The sequence below is a fragment of the Oncorhynchus mykiss genome, chromosome 12, assembly GCF_013265735.2.
Source record: "Oncorhynchus mykiss isolate Arlee chromosome 12, USDA_OmykA_1.1, whole genome shotgun sequence".
NCBI lineage: Eukaryota > Metazoa > Chordata > Actinopteri > Salmoniformes > Salmonidae > Oncorhynchus > Oncorhynchus mykiss.
Window position 1 is genome coordinate 86,720,576 of NC_048576.1, and position 17,624 is coordinate 86,738,199.

Genomic DNA, 17,624 nt, shown 5'->3' on the forward strand with positions numbered 1-17,624 from the left:
CCAGTCTACTCCCTACAGTACAGAATAGAACCAGACCAGTCTACTCCCTACAGTACAGAATAGAACCAGACCAGTCTACTCCCTACAGTACAGAATAGAACCAGACCAGTCTACTCCCTACAGTACAGAATAGAACCAGACCAGTCTACTCCCTACAGTACAGAATAGAACCAGACCAGTCTACTCCCTACAGTACAGAATAGAATCAGACCAGTCTACTCCCTACAGTACAGAATAGAACCAGACCAGTCTACTCCATACAGTACAGAATAGAACCAGACCAGTCTACTCCCTACAGTACAGAATAGAACCAGACCAGTCTACTCCCTACAATTACAGAATAGAACCAGACCAGTCTACTCCCTACAGTACAGAATAGGAACTTTGATTATTGAGCTTATGTGTGTGAGTGTGTGGAATACAGAGTAAAATAGGCCAATTGGGCACTATAGAATGTGCAGGACCTGACTCAGCCAGCCACTCCCTGTGGGTTTAACATGGAACATTCACTCACACAAACAGGCACGCAAGCACACACACACACATATACATACAAGCAGCTGTGGTCACAGCTGTCCTTAAGCAAATGCATAGCAAGAGGTTAGGGCTTACAAAGGAAACTTTAATCACAAACACCTGTTGGAAAGAGGTGCCCTCATACAGTGTACAGTCACACAAAGCCTTGGTAGTGGGTACTGGGTGCATGGTATTATGGTGTGTGTGTGTGTGTGTGTGTGTGTGTGTGTGTGTGTGTGTGTGTGTGTGTGTGTGTGTGTGTGTGTCTGCGTGTGTGTGTGTCTAGTTAGCCCCCTCACACATGGGGATGGAATGACTCAATAAATAGACAGAGCAGCTGTCCTCCATCAGGAATAGATCTTTATTTTTCTTTCTTTCTGTCTTCCTTTCTTTCTTTCTTTCTTTCTTTCTTCTTTCTTTCTTTCTTTCTTTCTTTCTTTCTTTCTTTCTTTCTTTCTTTCTTTCTTTCTTTCTGTATCTCCTCCTTTCGTCATCCTCCATCTCTCTCTCTCTTCAATAGTACTATCTTTATCATGTTAACAAACTAGCATTATAATCACAAACCCCAATCAGCTTCACAGCAGCTACACAGCCATGTCTCCATGGTAACCCAGGCAAAACACCAGACACAGAGTACAAGGAAGTATCTCTGACCAGTTTCATCCAATAACACAAGCCGAAATCTGCCTAGGCAGAGATACTGTAGAATAGACAGATACTCAGCTACAGACCAGTGTGTCAGTCTGTCCCCTTTAAAAACACCACAGACCCCAGAGTTGCCCCTACTACCGCTCTGAGCTTCTCTTATTACACACGATCCATCATCATTGAAAGAAATGGGCCAAAGCCAGTGTAATGGAAAACAACAGTTTTACCACAGTTCCTCCACAGAGGAGAGTGCCTGAAACTCAACATCACCACCTTGTGGTGATCCACTTTTGGATACCGTCCAGTCCAACCCAAACAGCATTAATGTTATATTTAAGCAGCAAACCAAAGAGCATATTCCAAGAATTATGCACTGCAACAACAGAGTTCATATTGTTGTGTGTTCTGTATGGATACTGTAGTAAGATGATATAGCAGCCTGTTTCTCTCTATTGAGAGGGAAGCGACTGGGAGAGGTTAAGGGAGAGGTTAAGGGAGAGGTTAAGGGAGAGGTTAAGGGAGAGCTTTTTTTAATTCAAGTTTTTACATATTTTTATTTATTTAACTAGGAAAGTCAGTTAAGAACACATTCTTATTTACAATGACAGCCTAGGAACAGTGTGTTAACTGCCTTGTTCAGGGGAAGAACAACACATTTTTACCTCGTCACCTTGGGGATTTGATCTAGATCTCTACCTTTCAGTTACTGGCCCAACACTCTAACCTCTAGGCTACCTGCCGCCCCAAGGTTAAGGGATGGCTGGGAGCTATTCACTAGAGGTTAGGGGATGGTTGGAGGCTGTTCAGTAGTGGTTAGGGGATGGCTGGAGGCTGTTCACTAGAGGTTATGGGATGGCTGGAGGCTGTTCAGTAGAGGTTAGGGGATGGCTGGGAGCTATTCACTAGAGGTTAGGGGATGGCTGGAGGCTGTTCAGTAGAGGTTAGGGGATGGCTGGAGGTTGTTCAGTAGAGGTTAGGGGATGGCTGGGAGCTATTCACTAGAGGTTAGGGGATGGCTGGAGGCTGTTCAGTAGAGGTTAGGGGATGGCTGGAGGTTGTTCAGTAGAGGTTATGGGATGGCTGGAGGCTGGAGGCTGTTCAGTAGAGATTAGGGGATGGCTTCACTATGTTAGTCGTGTGTCTTAGAAAGGTCTCAGTCAGGTCACTGTGTGAGTGTCACAGTTATTAACTGTTCATCAGTTGTTATCATCATGCTGAATACAGCATCTGTTGTACATGTCCCTCTATAGTGACAGTTATCAGTTGTTATCATCATGCTGAATACAGCATCTGCTGTACATGTCCCTCTATAGTGACAGTTAACAGTTGTTATCATCATGCTGAATACAGCATCTGCTGTACATGTCCCTCTATAGTGACAGTTAACAGTTGTTATCATCATGCTGAATACAGCATCTGCTGTACATGTCCCTCTATAGTGACAGTTAACAGTTGTTATCATCATGCTGAATACAGCATCAGCTGTACATGTCCCTCTATAGTGACAGTTAACAGTTGTTATCATCATGCTGAATACAGCATCTGCTGTACATGTCCCTCTATAGTGACAGTTAACAGTTGTTATCATCATGCTGAATACAGCATCAGCTGTACATGTCCCTCTATAGTGACAGTTAACAGTTGTTATCATCATGCTGAATACAGCATCTGCTGTACATGTCCCTCTATAGTGACAGTTAACAGTTGTTATCATCATGCTGAATACAGCATCAGCTGTACATCCCTCTATTTATTTTTATTTTTTTAACCTACCGTCCAGTCCAACCCAAACAGCATTAATGTTATATTTAAGCAGCAAACCAAAGAGCATATTCCAAGAATTATGCACTGCAACAACAGAGTTCATATTGTTGTGTGTTCTGTATGGATACTGTAGTAAGATGATATAGCAGCCTGTTTCTCTCTATTGAGAGGGAAGCGACTGGGAGAGGTTAAGGGAGAGGTTAAGGGAGAGGTTAAGGGAGAGGTTAAGGGAGAGCTTTTTTTAATTCAAGTTTTTACATATTTTTATTTATTTAACTAGGCAAGTCAGTTAAGAACAAATTCTTACTTTCAATGACGGCCTAGGAACAGTGAGTTAACTGCCTGTTCAGGGGCAGAACTTGCAACCTTTCGGTTACTAGTCCAACGCTCTAACCACTAAGCTACCCTGCCGCCCCGCTATAGTGACAGTTATCAGCTGTTTAAGACTAAGTATGTGTTTTTCTCCTAGAAAAATGACAAATCACTCCCACAAACAAAGGAAGCAAACATTAAAGTGTGTGATATTCCACTGTATTCAGGCCGGGCAACAAGTACATTTACACAGTGGTTAGATAAGATACTATCATTCAGCAGAGTATACAGTTATTTGAGATTGAAGGTGCATGGTTGTGATCCCTGATGTGTGCGGTCAAAACACAGTGTGACCAGTCAGTGGATGGTCAGATATCGTGTACACATACACATGATCACACGCAATACATGCATGAACACACACAAACACACACACACTCCTGCAGAAGCCATTACAGCTCCCTGAAGGAAGCACCTGGAAACGGGGGCCTCGTTGGTGATCTCACCCTGGTCCAGGCTTCATCCCAAATGGCACCGTATTCCCTATATAGTGCACTACTTTTGACCAGGGCCCATAGGGCACTATATAGGGAATAGGGTGCCATTTGGGACGCAGGCCCAGACTTTAAACAGTAGGTGCTACAGGACAAGGAAGGGCACTTGTGTTGTCTGCCCCCCATTCTCTGTTTTCTACTTTTTTACAGAGTTTTTACAATACTCCACAAACACTCATAAAAGCACCATTAAGGGACGGTGTTTCTCCACTGATGATTTTAACATCCACACGCATTCACAGACAAACTGAAGCCTAATGCGTTCTCTATGGACACTGATGATTTTAACATCCACACACATTCACAGACAAACTGAAGCCTAATGCGTTCTCTATGGACACTGATGATTTTAACATCCACACGCATTCACAGACAAACTGAAGCCTAATGCGTTCTCTATGGACACTGATGATTTTAACATACACACGCATTCACAGACAAACTGAAGCCTAATGCGTTCTCTATGGACACTGATGACAGATGCACTTTATGAGGAAAATCACATCAACTTCAGGAACTACAACAAAGTGAGAATAGTGTGGAAAAACCATCCCCCTGCCAATAGAGAGTATCTCTACCCACACTGACGGTCGGTCGCCACCGGAGCCACGGGGGACAGAAGTAGTACTGTTCAAACATCACTTTTCCTGTTTTTACACCACAGACGAACATGAGAGGAGGACTACGGACCTACAGATGGAAATTAGCTTCATAGCTAGCTTTAACACATTTACATTGTGAACACTGAAATGTTGATTCGTGTGCACTGTCCCTGTCAAGCTAATTCAATGAAACAATAGATAACCGAGTAAGTAAGTCACCCAGAGAAAGAGAAAGAATCAAGGAGCTGCACAGCTCTGTCCCACTGTCCTGGCTGTCACCCAGATTAGATGACTCTGTGCCGGTCAGTCTCACACACGAAACCCTAGCTACTGGAACTCATTGAGCAGACAGCCAGAGAGAAAGACAAAGAGACAGACAGACACATGGCAAAGGACAGGTCCTAAAACCCTCTACGCTGTATCTGCAAACTGCAGCTAAGCTAAAGCTTTAAAACCAGAAAATACAGAGAGGAAAAGACCCAGACTCTGGGAGTTTCAACAGATAGTTCAATGAAGAGTTGAAAAGTACTATTCCCCTGGGAGGAGAGTCCAGTTTGGCTGAGTTCCTGTGTCATACCTGAGAATCTGTCCCCCTCCATATCCAGATCACTCCCTCCACAGCCTCATGAAGTGTCTGCTTTCTTCCTCTCTCCTTCTGGACTTCCCCTTTCTCTCCCCCCCTTGCTAGCTCGATCGCTTGCGCCCTCTCTTCCTCTCTTTTCCTCTCCCCAGTCTTTCCCTCCCTCCCTCCCTCCCTCCCTCCCTCCCTCCCTCCCTCCCTCCCTCCCTCCCTCCCTCTGTCTCTTTCTCTCCCTCTTTCTCTTCCTCTCTCTCTCTGTCTTTTTCTCTCCCCTGTTAGATTTTTCAGTCTGTTCTGCTAATGAATGCGTTCAGAATTACGGCATGCCCATGTGCTGATCATATGGAGCTCTTGTTATTCTTTCTTTTCATTCCCACCCTCCATTCCCCCTCCTCTTCTCTCTCCCTGTCTCACTCTCTCTATCTCTCTCTCTCTCTCCTCTTCTCTCTCCCTGTCTCACTCTCTCTCTCTATCTATCTCTCTCTCTCACTCTATTTCTCTGTTTCTTTCTTTCTTTCCTTCTTTCTCTGCCTTGCCATAAGACTGTAGCAGCATTGTCTCAGAAACCCTGAAGGACCATGTGATGTGAGCTCCTTAGATTTAGTTTAAAATAACCCTCTCCTCTCCATGGCCCCAATAACCAACTGTCTGATAGACCCGTCTGTACAGCAACAGAGACCATAGAGTCTTGGCATGTCTATCTATGCAGAGATAGGATTTGGGTTTTATAAACTGGGTGGTTCGAGCCCTGAATGATGATTGGCTGACAGCCGTGGTATATTATACCATATACCACAGGTACGACAAAACATTTATTTTTACTGCTCTAATTAAGTTGGTAACCAGTTCATAATAACAATAAGGCACCTCAGGTGTGGTATATGGCCAATATACCACGGCTAAGGTTTGTATCCAGGCACTCCGTGTTGCGTTGTACTTAATAGCAGCTCTTGGCCTTGCTATATTGGCCATATACCACACCCCCTCAGGCATTATTGCTTAAGTATGCTGTATCACTACTATACAATGGAAAAACTATATAAAACAGTAGCAGGGGAAGTCTCTCCCTCCCTCCCTCCCTCCCTCCCTCCCTCCCTCCCTCCCTCTCTTTCTCTCTCTCTCTCTGTAAAATGTGCTTGACATCCATCCACCTCTTTGTTCAAGAAACACAGGTGAACCCTAACCTTTGGCACGTCCCTCACACTTGCCTGGGGGTCATTTGGCGTGTGGGTGTGTGTGAGAGGGAGAGGGAGAGATCAAACACACCCAGGCGTTAAAAAAAGCAGATATCAGGCTGCAGTGTTGCACAATGCAACCCTCACCTTCCTAAAGCAACCAGGAGTGTGTGTGTGGGGGGCATTGCATTGCGCAACAGGAGAGGACAGTGGACCAGAGTTTGGGTCTAAGTGCCTATCAAAACACAATAGTAATCTGAATCACAGATCAACTAGCAGCTTCACAATGAATGGCTGATGTGTTACTGAACTACATGATCTAGATCACAGGCTGTCCCAAATTGCACCTTGTTTCCTATGTACTAGTGCCCTACTTTTGACCAGGGTCCATAGGTAAAAAGGTGCCATTTGGGACACAGGCTCAGTGAACATAATGGAGTGAGCAATGCTAGTAACACAGTGTGACTGCTTCCTCCCCTATAGAGATCAGTCTCATGACTACTAACTGAAGACAATCACCCAGAGGGCATGGCCATGGACAATACAGCCACTGTCAGAGACACTATTCAAACACTACAGATAGACTTCTACCAGTCCTGTGTGTGTGTGCATTGGTGTGTTTTTGGTTTTACTATCCTTGTGGGGACCAGAAGACCTCACAAGGTTAAACAAGGACATTTTGCCGCTTCCCTCAAGGAAAAAGCTATTTTAGGCTTAGGGGTTAGGTTTAGGGTTAGGGTTACAATTAGGGTTAGGTTAGGGGTTAATAAGAATGTGAATCCTTGTGTGTGTGTGTGTGTGTGTGTGTGTGTGTGTGTGTGTGTGTGTGTGTGTGTGTGTGTGTGCCTGCACATGTGTGTATTCTTAAGGTTACTGTGAAACAGCACTCTCCTCCTAAGGCCCATCTACCTCCTGTCTGCTCATAACTCCGCCCCACCAGGAGAGGCTTTGTGTGGGACATCTCAACCCACCCAGCCCCCTCCCTCACATCCGGGCACAGGGCACACACCCCCTGCCAGCCTCCATAGTCTCCCCCACCCCACCCTGCTCCCCTGCTCTGACACACATGCCCTGCAGAGACAGCATCAGGGGGGTCTGCTGACAGGATGGGTTTCATTCACACCCCTAAGCACCTCCCATAACCCAGTCTGCCTGTCTACCTGTTAGCTCTGCCTGTCTGTCAGTCTGCCTGTCACACACGCACACCTGAGAACTCAAACACACGCAAGCACGCACACACATAAACACACACACACACTGCTAATAATAAAAATTCCTGTGTATATCCCTATAACCCTGTCTGTCAGTGTGTGTATCCTAGCCTGTCTGTTAGCCTGCATAGTACAGTATCTGGCTGCCTCATTGCCTGTCAGATTCCTGTGGCTTGAGTGCACATCCTGCAAGGACATGTGCTCATACACAGGCTGTGTGTGTGTCCCTTTCCCCGACTCGGTGCTCCAGGCGCTACCCCCCCCCCCCCCCCCCCCCCCCCCCCCGCCCTCTGAATTGCTGATGCTGCAGAAGCAGTTTGTTCTTCCCACTGAGAGGAGGAGGCCTCAGTGGTGAGCCACAGCCACAGCCTGCAACCTCATGCCAGCGCTTGGCAGTTACCCACACACGTGCACACACACACACATTAACACACACACACATGAACACATACACAAACACACGCACAAACACCCACCTACGCACGCATATGCACACACAGTAGTAGTAGTAAATAGTGAGTGCTCATTTCGATCATTATCTCAATCTATCTCACTGTCATACCCATGCTCTTTCAATCTTTCCCACTGAAACCCAGTGCTCACAGTCAGTATCTAAATAGTATGTGTGAAATGCTTGATATTGTATGTGATGTAAACCGAGAGGTCTACTTTCTTGGGAATCTGAATAGTGACTGGTTTTCATCAAGCTGTCCGCTCAAGAGGAAGCTTCTCAATGTAACCAGTGCCTGTAATCTGGTTCAGGTTATTAATCAACCTACCAGGGTGTTTACAAACACTACAGGAACAAGATCATCCACATGTATCAATCACATTTGAACTAATACTGTAGAACTTTGTACTAAAGCTGTATCCGTACCCATTGGATGCAGTGATCACAATATAGTGGCTATATCCAGGAAATCCAAAGTTCCAAAAACTGGGCCTAAAATATTATATAAGAGATCATACAACAGATTTAGCTGTTACTATTATGTGGTTGTTAAAAATATTTGTTGGTCTGATGTCTTTAATAAGGAGCATCCAGATGCTGCACTTCATACATTTATGAAATTGCTTCTTCTAGTTATTGATAAACATGCACCTGTTAAGAAACTGACTGTTAGAACTGTTAAGGTTCCATGGATTGATGAGGAAAAACTGTATGGTTGAAAGAGATGAGGCTAAAGGAGTGGCTAATAAGTCTGACTTCACATCTGACTGGCTGACTTACTGCACATCTGACTGGCTGACTTACTGCACATCTGACTGGCTGACTTACTGCACATCTGACTGGCTGACTTACTGCACATCTGACTGGCTGACTTACTGCACATCTGACTGGCTGACTTACTGCACATCTGACTGGCTGACTTACTGCACATCTGACTGGCTGACTTACTGCACATCTGACTGGCTGACTTACTGCACATCTGACTGGCTGACTTACTGCAAATCGAGAAATTATGTGACTAAACACAACAAAAAGAAAAATAAACTGTATTATGAAGCCAGGATCAATGATATAAAGAAACTTTAAATGAAATTATGGGCAGAAAGACAAATTCAACTCCATCATTCATTGAATCAGATGGCTTATTCATCACAAAAGCATTTAATATTGCCAAATATTTTTATGGTTACTTCATTGTCAAAGTGGGCAAACTTAGGCAGAAAATGCCAACAACAAACAGTGAGCCATCGTACACATGCATACAAAAAACAATACTGAAAGAAAAGCATAGTAAGTTTGAATTTTGTAAAGTTAGTGTGGGAGAGGTGGAAAAATGATTGTCATCGATCAATAATGTCAAACCTCTTGGCATTGACAACTTAGATGGAAAGCTACTGAGCTATCTGTCATATCTTTAATCTGAGCCTAGAGTAAAGTCTTCAGGCCTGGAGGGAAGACAAAGTCATTCAGCTACCCAAGAGTGGTAAAGCGGCCTTTAATGGTTCTAACAGCAGACCTATCAGGTTTCTGCCAGCTCTTAGCAAACTGTTAGAAAAAAATGGTGTTTGACCAAATACAATGCTATTTCTCTGTAAACAAACTAACAACAGACTTTCAGCATACTTATAGAGAGGGGCACTCAACATGTACTCCACTGACACAAATGACTGATGATTGGTTTAAATAAATTGATAATAAGAAGATTGTGGGAGCTATACTGTTAGATTTCAGTGCAGCCTTCGATATTACTGACCATAACCTGTTGTTGATAAAGCGTTATGTCTTTTCAACCTCTGCGATATTGTGGATTCAGAGCTATCGATCTAATAGAACTCAAAGGGTTTTCTTTAATGGAAGTTTCTCTAATGTCAAACATGTAAAGTGTGGTGTACTGCAGGGCAGCTCTCTGGGTCCTCTACTCTTTTCTATTTTTACCAATGACCTGCCACTGGCATTAAACAAAGCATGTGTGTCCATGTATGCTGATGATTCATCAGCAACCACAGCTAATTAAGTCACTGAAACTCTTAACAAAGTATTGCAGTCTGTTTTGGAATGGGTGGCCAGTAATAAACTGGTCCTGAACATCTCTAAAACTAAGAGCACTGTATTTAGTACAAATTATTCCCTAAGTTCTAGACCTCGGCTGAATCTGGTAATGAATGGTGTGACTGTTGAAGAAGTTGAGGAGAGTAAATTACTTGGCATTTCCTTAGATTGTAAACTGTCATGATCAAAACATATAGATTCAATGGTTGTAAAGCTGGGGAGAGGTCTGTCTGTAATAAAGAGATGCTGTGATTTTTTGACACCACACTCCAAAAAGAAAGTCCTGCAGGCTCTAGTTTTGTCTTATCTTGATTATTGTCCAGACATGTGGTCAAGTGCTGCAAGGAGAGACCTAGTTAAACTGCAGCTGGACCAGAACAGAGCAGCATGTCTTGCTCTTCATGGTAATCAGAGGGCTGATATAAATACTATACATGCCAGTCTCTCTTGGCTAAGAGTTGAAGACTGACTGCATCACTTATTTTTTAAAGAAACATTAATGTGTTGAAAATCCAGAATTGTTTGCAAAGTCAATTTATACACAACTCTGACACACACACTTACGCCACCAGAAATGCCACCAGTGGTCTTTTCACAGTCCCCAAATCCAGAATAAATTCAATAAAATGTACATTACTGTATAGAGCCATTATTGCATGGAACTCTGTTCCATCTCATATTACTCAAATAAACAGCAAACCTGGTTTCAAAAGACAAATAAAGCAACATCACCTCTGTGTATGTATTGATATGTAGGCTATGCGTGCTTCAAAACCATTTTTTGGTGTAGTTCTGTTCTATTCATGTTCTGTATTATGTCATGTTTCATGTTTTGTGTGGACCCCAGGAAGAGTAGCTGCTGCTTTTGCAACAGCTAATGGGGATCCTAATAAAATACCAAATATCTAAATCTCTCTCCATCTCACCCTCACCGAGTCTGTCTTAATCATCTCTCTCTCCATCTCACCCTCACTGAGTCTGTCTTAATCATCTCTCTCTCCATCTCACCCTCACTGAGTCTGTCTTAATCATCTCTCTCTCCATCTCACCCTCACTGAGTCTGTCTTAATCATCTCTCTCTCCATCTCACCCTCACTGAGTCTGTCTTAATCATCTCTCTCTCCATCTCACCCTCACCGAGTCTGTCTTAATCATCTCTCTCTCCATCTCACCCTCACTGAGTCTGTCTTAATCATCTCTCTCTCCATCTCACCCTCACTGAGTCTGTCTTAATCATCTCTCTCTCCATCTCACCCTCACTGAGTCTGTCTTAATCATCTCTCTCTCCATCTCACCCTCACTGAGTCTGTCTTAATCATCTCTCTCTCCATCTCACCCTCACTGAGTCTGTCTTAATCATCTCTCTCTCCATCTCACCCTCACTGAGTCTGTCTTAATCATCTCTCTCTCCATCTCACCCTCACTGAGTCTGTCTTAATCATCTCTCTCTCCATCTCACCCTCACTGAGTCTGTCTTAATCATCTCTCTCTCCATCTCACCCTCACTGAGTCTGACTTAATCATCTCTCTCTCCATCTCACCCTCACCGAGTCTGTCTTAATCATCTCTCTCTCCATCTCACCCTCACTGAGTCTGTCTTAATCATCTCTCTCTCCATCTCACCCTCACTGAGTCTGTCTTAATCATCTCTCTCTCCATCTCACCCTCACTGAGTCTGTCTTAATCATCTCTCTCTCCATCTCACCCTCGCTGAGTCTGTCTTAATCATCTCTCTCTCCTCTCTCAAGGGGAATATTTGGGATTCATTCCTACCTGCTTACTGTAACATATCGGTCCATCTGTGCTACAGTACCTGTTTCGTGGCTCACTTCTCAGAAACCCTGATAAAGTCTGCTTGCTGACGAAATACAGTTTGTTACTTTCACTAAATCCAGTGAAAAGTGTGAAGGGCAGTATACAGTGCCTTGTCAACCCGCACTTCACCAATTCAGCTGTGCATTTTGCTCAGCCCACAACATGAACTCAGTAGCATTAATCAAAGTCCTTGTGTTGAGGCCAACAGATGTATGTAAGTAATAATGCGTGTGCCTGGTGGATTCCTCAGATAGAAACAGTATGACTTACTGGGACTGGTGATGGAAGAAGAACCTTCTCTGTCTGTCCTCCTCAGTCTCCCACTGGTGGACCTGGCAATACCTGTCACCCAGAGGAAGATAGAGAGAGAGGAGGGAGGGCGATCAATAAAGGTCATACATTCTATGTTGCATAATATTATTATAACATAACACTACATATGCCTGCAAGTTAACAACACTAAAACCCACACGGCTGATAAGCTGACAACAGAGAACCCAGTGACAGTCATCACAGATCCTAGGTGACACTGAGCAGCTCTGGAATCACTGGGATGCCTTCTGGCGTTCCACTACGGCTTTCCTTCAATGCTGACCGGGAGAGACCTATTCCATTCCAGATCGATACAGGGTGTGTTCCGTTGTGCTCTGTTCTGATCATTCCTTATTACAGTCCAGGAGAGTTGAGGTGTGTGTGTGTGTGTGTGTGTGTGTGTGTGTGTGTGTGTGTGTGTGTGTGTGTGTGTGTGTGTGTGTGTGTGTGTGTGTGTGTGTGTGTGTGTGTGTGTGGACTGTAAAGTAGATCCTATGTAGACTGTTGGTCTCTCTGTAGAATGAGAGGTCGTCAGAGGTCACAGAGTTCAAAGGTCAACTTGGTCAACCAAGTTGGTAGAGGAGAGGAGTGGTAGAGGAGACGAGTGACAGGAGACGAGAGGGAGAGGGTGCTGAAATTGTTGTGGGACAGATTCAAACCAATGCTGGAGTGGTATACAGTATGTCTTCCAGGGGCAGCAGCTTAGACTGCTAGACCACCCTAGGCAACAGTAAGTATCTATTTCTAAAGAGCTGGTGATGATGTGATGATGGCCACGGAATCATTGTTTGATCTGATTTATAGCTTGGTGATTCAAAGGGGTCACACATGCCACAGGGGCAACCATCGTAAGAGATCAGGGATTTAACCCAGTCAGTACTATTCAGATGAAATGACTCCAACTTGTGGTTACTGAGTCAACTGACCCATCCTGTTCTGGCTCCTCCTTTAATTGAGACACTTCCTTTCTCAGTTCTGTCCTGTATGACATCGTTCACCATCATGACCAAGAGATGTGGATTCCTCTCTGAAGTGTCACCACTGTCTTTAGAGCGACATAGACAGCTGAGGGACAGGAAGGAAGACTAAAGGAGTTCTGACTGTAGGTTACTGAATACTGTGGGAGGAGGTCTAAAGGAGTTCTGACTGTATGTTACTGAATACTGTGGGAGGAGGTCTAAAGGAGTTCTGACTGTAGGTTACTGAATACTGTGGGAGGAAGTCTAAAGGAGTTCTGACTGTATGTTACTGAATACTGTGGGAGGAGGTCTAAAGGAGTTCTGACTGTATGTTACTGAATACTGTGGGAGGAGGTCTGAAGGAGTTCTGACTGTATGTTACTGAATACTGTGGGAGGAAGTCTAAAGGAGTTCTGACTGTATGTTACTGAATACTGTGGGAGGAGGTCTAAAGGAGTTCTGACTGTATGTTACTGAATACTGTGGGAGGAAGTCTAAAGGGGTTCTGACTGTATGTTACTGAATACTGAGGGAGGAAGTCTAAAGGAGTTCTGACTGTATGTTACTGAATACTGTGGGAGGAGGTCTAAAGGAGTTCTGACTGTATGTTACTGAATACTGTGGGAGGAAGTCTAAAAGAGTTCTGACTGTATGTTACTGAATACTGTGGGAGGAGGTCTAAAGGAGTTCTGACTGTATGTTACTGAATACTGTGGGAGGAAGTCTAAAGGGGTTCTGACTGTATGTTACTGAATACTGTGGGAGGAAGTCTAAAGGAGTTCTGACTGTATGTTACTGAATACTGTGGGAGGAAGTCTAAAGGGGTCTGACTGTATGTTACTGAATACTGTGGGAGGAAGTCTAAAGGAGTTCTGACTGTATGTTACTGAATACTGTGGGAGGAAGTCTAAAGGGGTTCTGACTGTATGTTACTGAATACTGTGGGAGGAAGTCTAAAGGAGTTCTGACTGTATGTTACTGAATACTGTGGGAGGAGGTCTAAAGGAGTTCTGACTGTATGTTACTGAATACTGTGGGAGGAAGTCTAAAGGAGTTCTGACTGTATGTTACTGAATACTGTGGGAGGAAGTCTAAAGGGGTTCTGACTGTATGTTACTGAATACTGTGGGAGGAAGTCTAAAGGAGTTCTGACTGTATGTTACTGAATACTGTGGGAGGAGGTCTAAAGGAGTTCTGACTGTATGTTACTGAATACTGTGGGAGGAGGTCTAAAGGAGTTCTGACTGTATGTTACTGAATACTGTGGGAGGAGGAGACTGTGAGACGGGTCTGTGTGTGTGTGTGTGTGTGTGTGTGTGTGTGTGTGTGTGTGTGTGTGTGTGTGTGTGTGTGTGTGTGTGTGCGCGCGTGCGTGTGTGCGTGTGTGCGTGTGTGTGTGTGTGTGTGTACATGTGGGAGTTATAGGATGCGTAACATGTGAGCTCATCCCTCACCCTGTTACATACAGTACCTATAATCCATTAAAGCACAGGCCTCTCTCACACAGGCCTCTCTCACACAGGCCTCTCTCACACAGGCCTCTCTCACACAGGCCTCTCTCACACACACATTTGGACATCCTAGACATACTTGACAAGATGACACGCGCATGTACGTCTTTGGTTGTAAGACAGGTCTCTTTGTTATGTCCTTCTCAATGTCTATGTGTGAGAGAGCAAATCAAAATGAGGAAGAAAACTAACATCCACTGGATCCCACAGACTGCTGTTTGCTCTGGAATTTGTCTCTGTGGCCACAGAAAGCAATGCCTGACTCTCCCAGACTGACCGACATCAGAGAGAAACCAACAGTCCAGTAACTTCAGAGAAACAGCAGCAGCACAGCCAGCCATGCTCTAATTCCTCCTCCAACTGACCAAACAACAGACTGGCCAGAGAGAGGCTACCAGACCAGACTAGCTGAGCCCAGAGCCATTCACTCCTCCTGCCAGAGAGATACAACTAACATTCAGAGAACCAGTGAAGCTACCAGTACCAGACCAGACCAGCTAAACCCAGAGAAAACACCCTCACTCAGCTAAACAGAGCCCGGTAACATTGTACTGAAGCAGGGTTGGATGAGAGCTCGACAGAGCGACTACTCTCCCCTGCCACTAACCAAATGTGCCTCTCCTCCCTGCTCCTCTAGACCACAAATGGCCCAGTCACCATAGCAACAGTAGCAACAGGTCTGTTTTTTTCAGGGACGTGGTGGTAGTGTTGTAACAGGAGGATGAAACTATGCGGCACACACATACACACACACACACACACACACACACACACACACACACACACACACACACACACACACACACACACACACACACACACACACACACACACACACACACACACCTCTGCTAGCTCAGACAACAGATTATTTATTTACTGTAATCCCTCACTTAGACTTAGTTTACTTCCCAAATGGCACCCTATTCCCTACATAGCCATTAGGACCCGGTCAAAAGTAGTGCACTATAAAGGGAATATGGGTGCCTTTTGGGACGTATCATAGATTGACTCACCATTCACTGTCACTGTAAGTAATGGGGATTAATGATTTAAATTGGGAATTGATCATTGTTTTCTAAACTGTGGCTTGGCAGAGAGCTTTAGACTGGGGCTTTGAATCAAAATGATGTTCAGTCCTGGAGAGGCTATGGTTGTTATAGAACAATGTTCAGTCCTGGAGAGGCTATGGTTGTCATAGAACAATGTTCAGTCCTGGAGAGGCTATGGTTGTTATAGAACAATGTTCAGTCCTGGAGAGGCTATGGTTGTTATAGAACAATGTTCAGTCCTGGAGAGGCTATGGTTGTTATAGAACAATGTTCAGTCCTGGAGAGGCTATGGTTGTCATAGAACAATGTTCAGTCCTGGAGAGGCTATGGTTGTTATAGAACCATGTTCAGTCCTGGAGAGGCTATGGTTGTCATAGAACAATGTTCAGTCCTGGAGAGGCTATGGTTGTCATAGAACAATGTTCAGTCCTGGAGAGGCTATGGTTTTTATAGAACAATGTTCAGTCCTGGAGAAGCTATGGTTGTCATAGAACAATGTTCAGTCCTGGAGAGGCTATGGTTGTCATAGAACAATGTTCAGTCCTGGAGAAGCTATGGTTTTTATAGAACAATGTTCAGTCCTGGAGAGGCTATGGTTGTCATAGAACAATGTTCAGTCCTGGAGAGGCTATGGTTGTTATAGAACAATGTTCAGTCCTGGAGAGGCTATGGTTTTTATAGAACAATGTTCAGTCCTGGAGAGGCTATGGTTGTCATAGAACAATGTTCAGTCCTGGAGAAGCTATGGTTGTCATAGAACAATGTTCAGTCCTGGAGAGGCTATGGTTGTCATAGAACAATGTTCAGTCCTGGAGAGGCTATGGTTGTTATAGAACAATGTTCAGTCCTGGAGAGGCTATGGTTTTTATAGAACAATGTTCAGTCCTGGAGAGGCTATGGTTGTCATAGAACAATGTTCAGTCCTGGAGAAGCTATGGTTGTCATAGAACAATGTTCAGTCCTGGAGAGGCTATGGTTGTCATAGAACAATGTTCAGTCCTGGAGAGGCTATGGTTGTCATAGAACAATGTTCAGTCCTGGAGAGGCTATGGTTGTCATAGAACAATGTTCAGTCCTGGAGAGGCTATGGTTGTCATAGAACAATGTTCAGTCCTGGAGAAGCTATGGTTGTTATAGAACAATGTTCAGTCCTGGAGAGGCAATGGTTGTCATAGAACAATGTTCAGTCCTGGAGAGGCTATGGTTGTTATAGAACAATGTTCAGTCCTGGAGAGGCTATGGTTGTTATAGAACAATGTTCAGTCCTGGAGAGGCTATGGTTGTCATAGAACAATGTTCAGTCCTGGAGAAGCTATGGTTGTCATAGAACAATGTTCAGTCCTGGAGAGGCTATGGTTGTTATAGAACAATGTTCAGTCCTGGAGAGGCTATGGTTGTTATAGAACAATGTTCAGTCCTGGAGAGGCTATGGTTGTCATAGAACAATGTTCAGTCCTGGAGAGGCTATGGTTGTCATAGAACAATGTTCAGTCCTGGAGAGGCTATGGTTGTCATAGAACAATGTTCAGTCCTGGAGAGGCTATGGTTGTTATAGAACAATGTTCAGTCCTGGAGAGGCTATGGTTTTTATAGAACAATGTTCAGTCCTGGAGAGGCTATGGTTGTCATAGAACAATGTTCAGTCCTGGAGAAGCTATGGTTGTCATAGAACAATGTTCAGTCCTGGAGAGGCTATGGTTGTCATAGAACAATGTTCAGTCCTGGAGAGGCTATGGTTGTTATAGAACAATGTTCAGTCCTGGAGAGGCTATGGTTTTTATAGAACAATGTTCAGTCCTGGAGAGGCTATGGTTGTCATAGAACAATGTTCAGTCCTGGAGAAGCTATGGTTGTCATAGAACAATGTTCAGTCCTGGAGAGGCTATGGTTGTCATAGAACAATGTTCAGTCCTGGAGAGGCTATGGTTGTCATAGAACAATGTTCAGTCCTGGAGAGGCTATGGTTGTCATAGAACAATGTTCAGTCCTGGAGAGGCTATGGTTGTCATAGAACAATGTTCAGTCCTGGAGAAGCTATGGTTGTTATAGAACAATGTTCAGTCCTGGAGAGGCTATGGTTGTCATAGAACAATGTTCAGTCCTGGAGAGGCTA

The 17,624-nt window shown here is 44.3% G+C and overlaps 1 protein-coding gene across 2 annotated transcripts in view; it reads right to left on the reverse strand.

Annotated features, from left to right (window-relative positions):
- The window catches only part of LOC110516610 (septin-9), a 162,462-nt gene that overhangs the window by 112,701 nt on the left and 32,137 nt on the right, over positions 1-17,624 (reverse strand). Inside the window, exon 2 of one of the 2 annotated variants that reach the window (XM_036938953.1) lies at positions 11,948-12,019. In XM_036938953.1, coding sequence (XP_036794848.1) covers positions 11,948-12,019 — 72 coding nt within the window. Of the gene's footprint in view, positions 1-4,973; positions 5,103-11,947; positions 12,020-17,624 lie in introns of those variants that run through there. The other variant, XM_036938956.1, reaches the window with a different exon arrangement.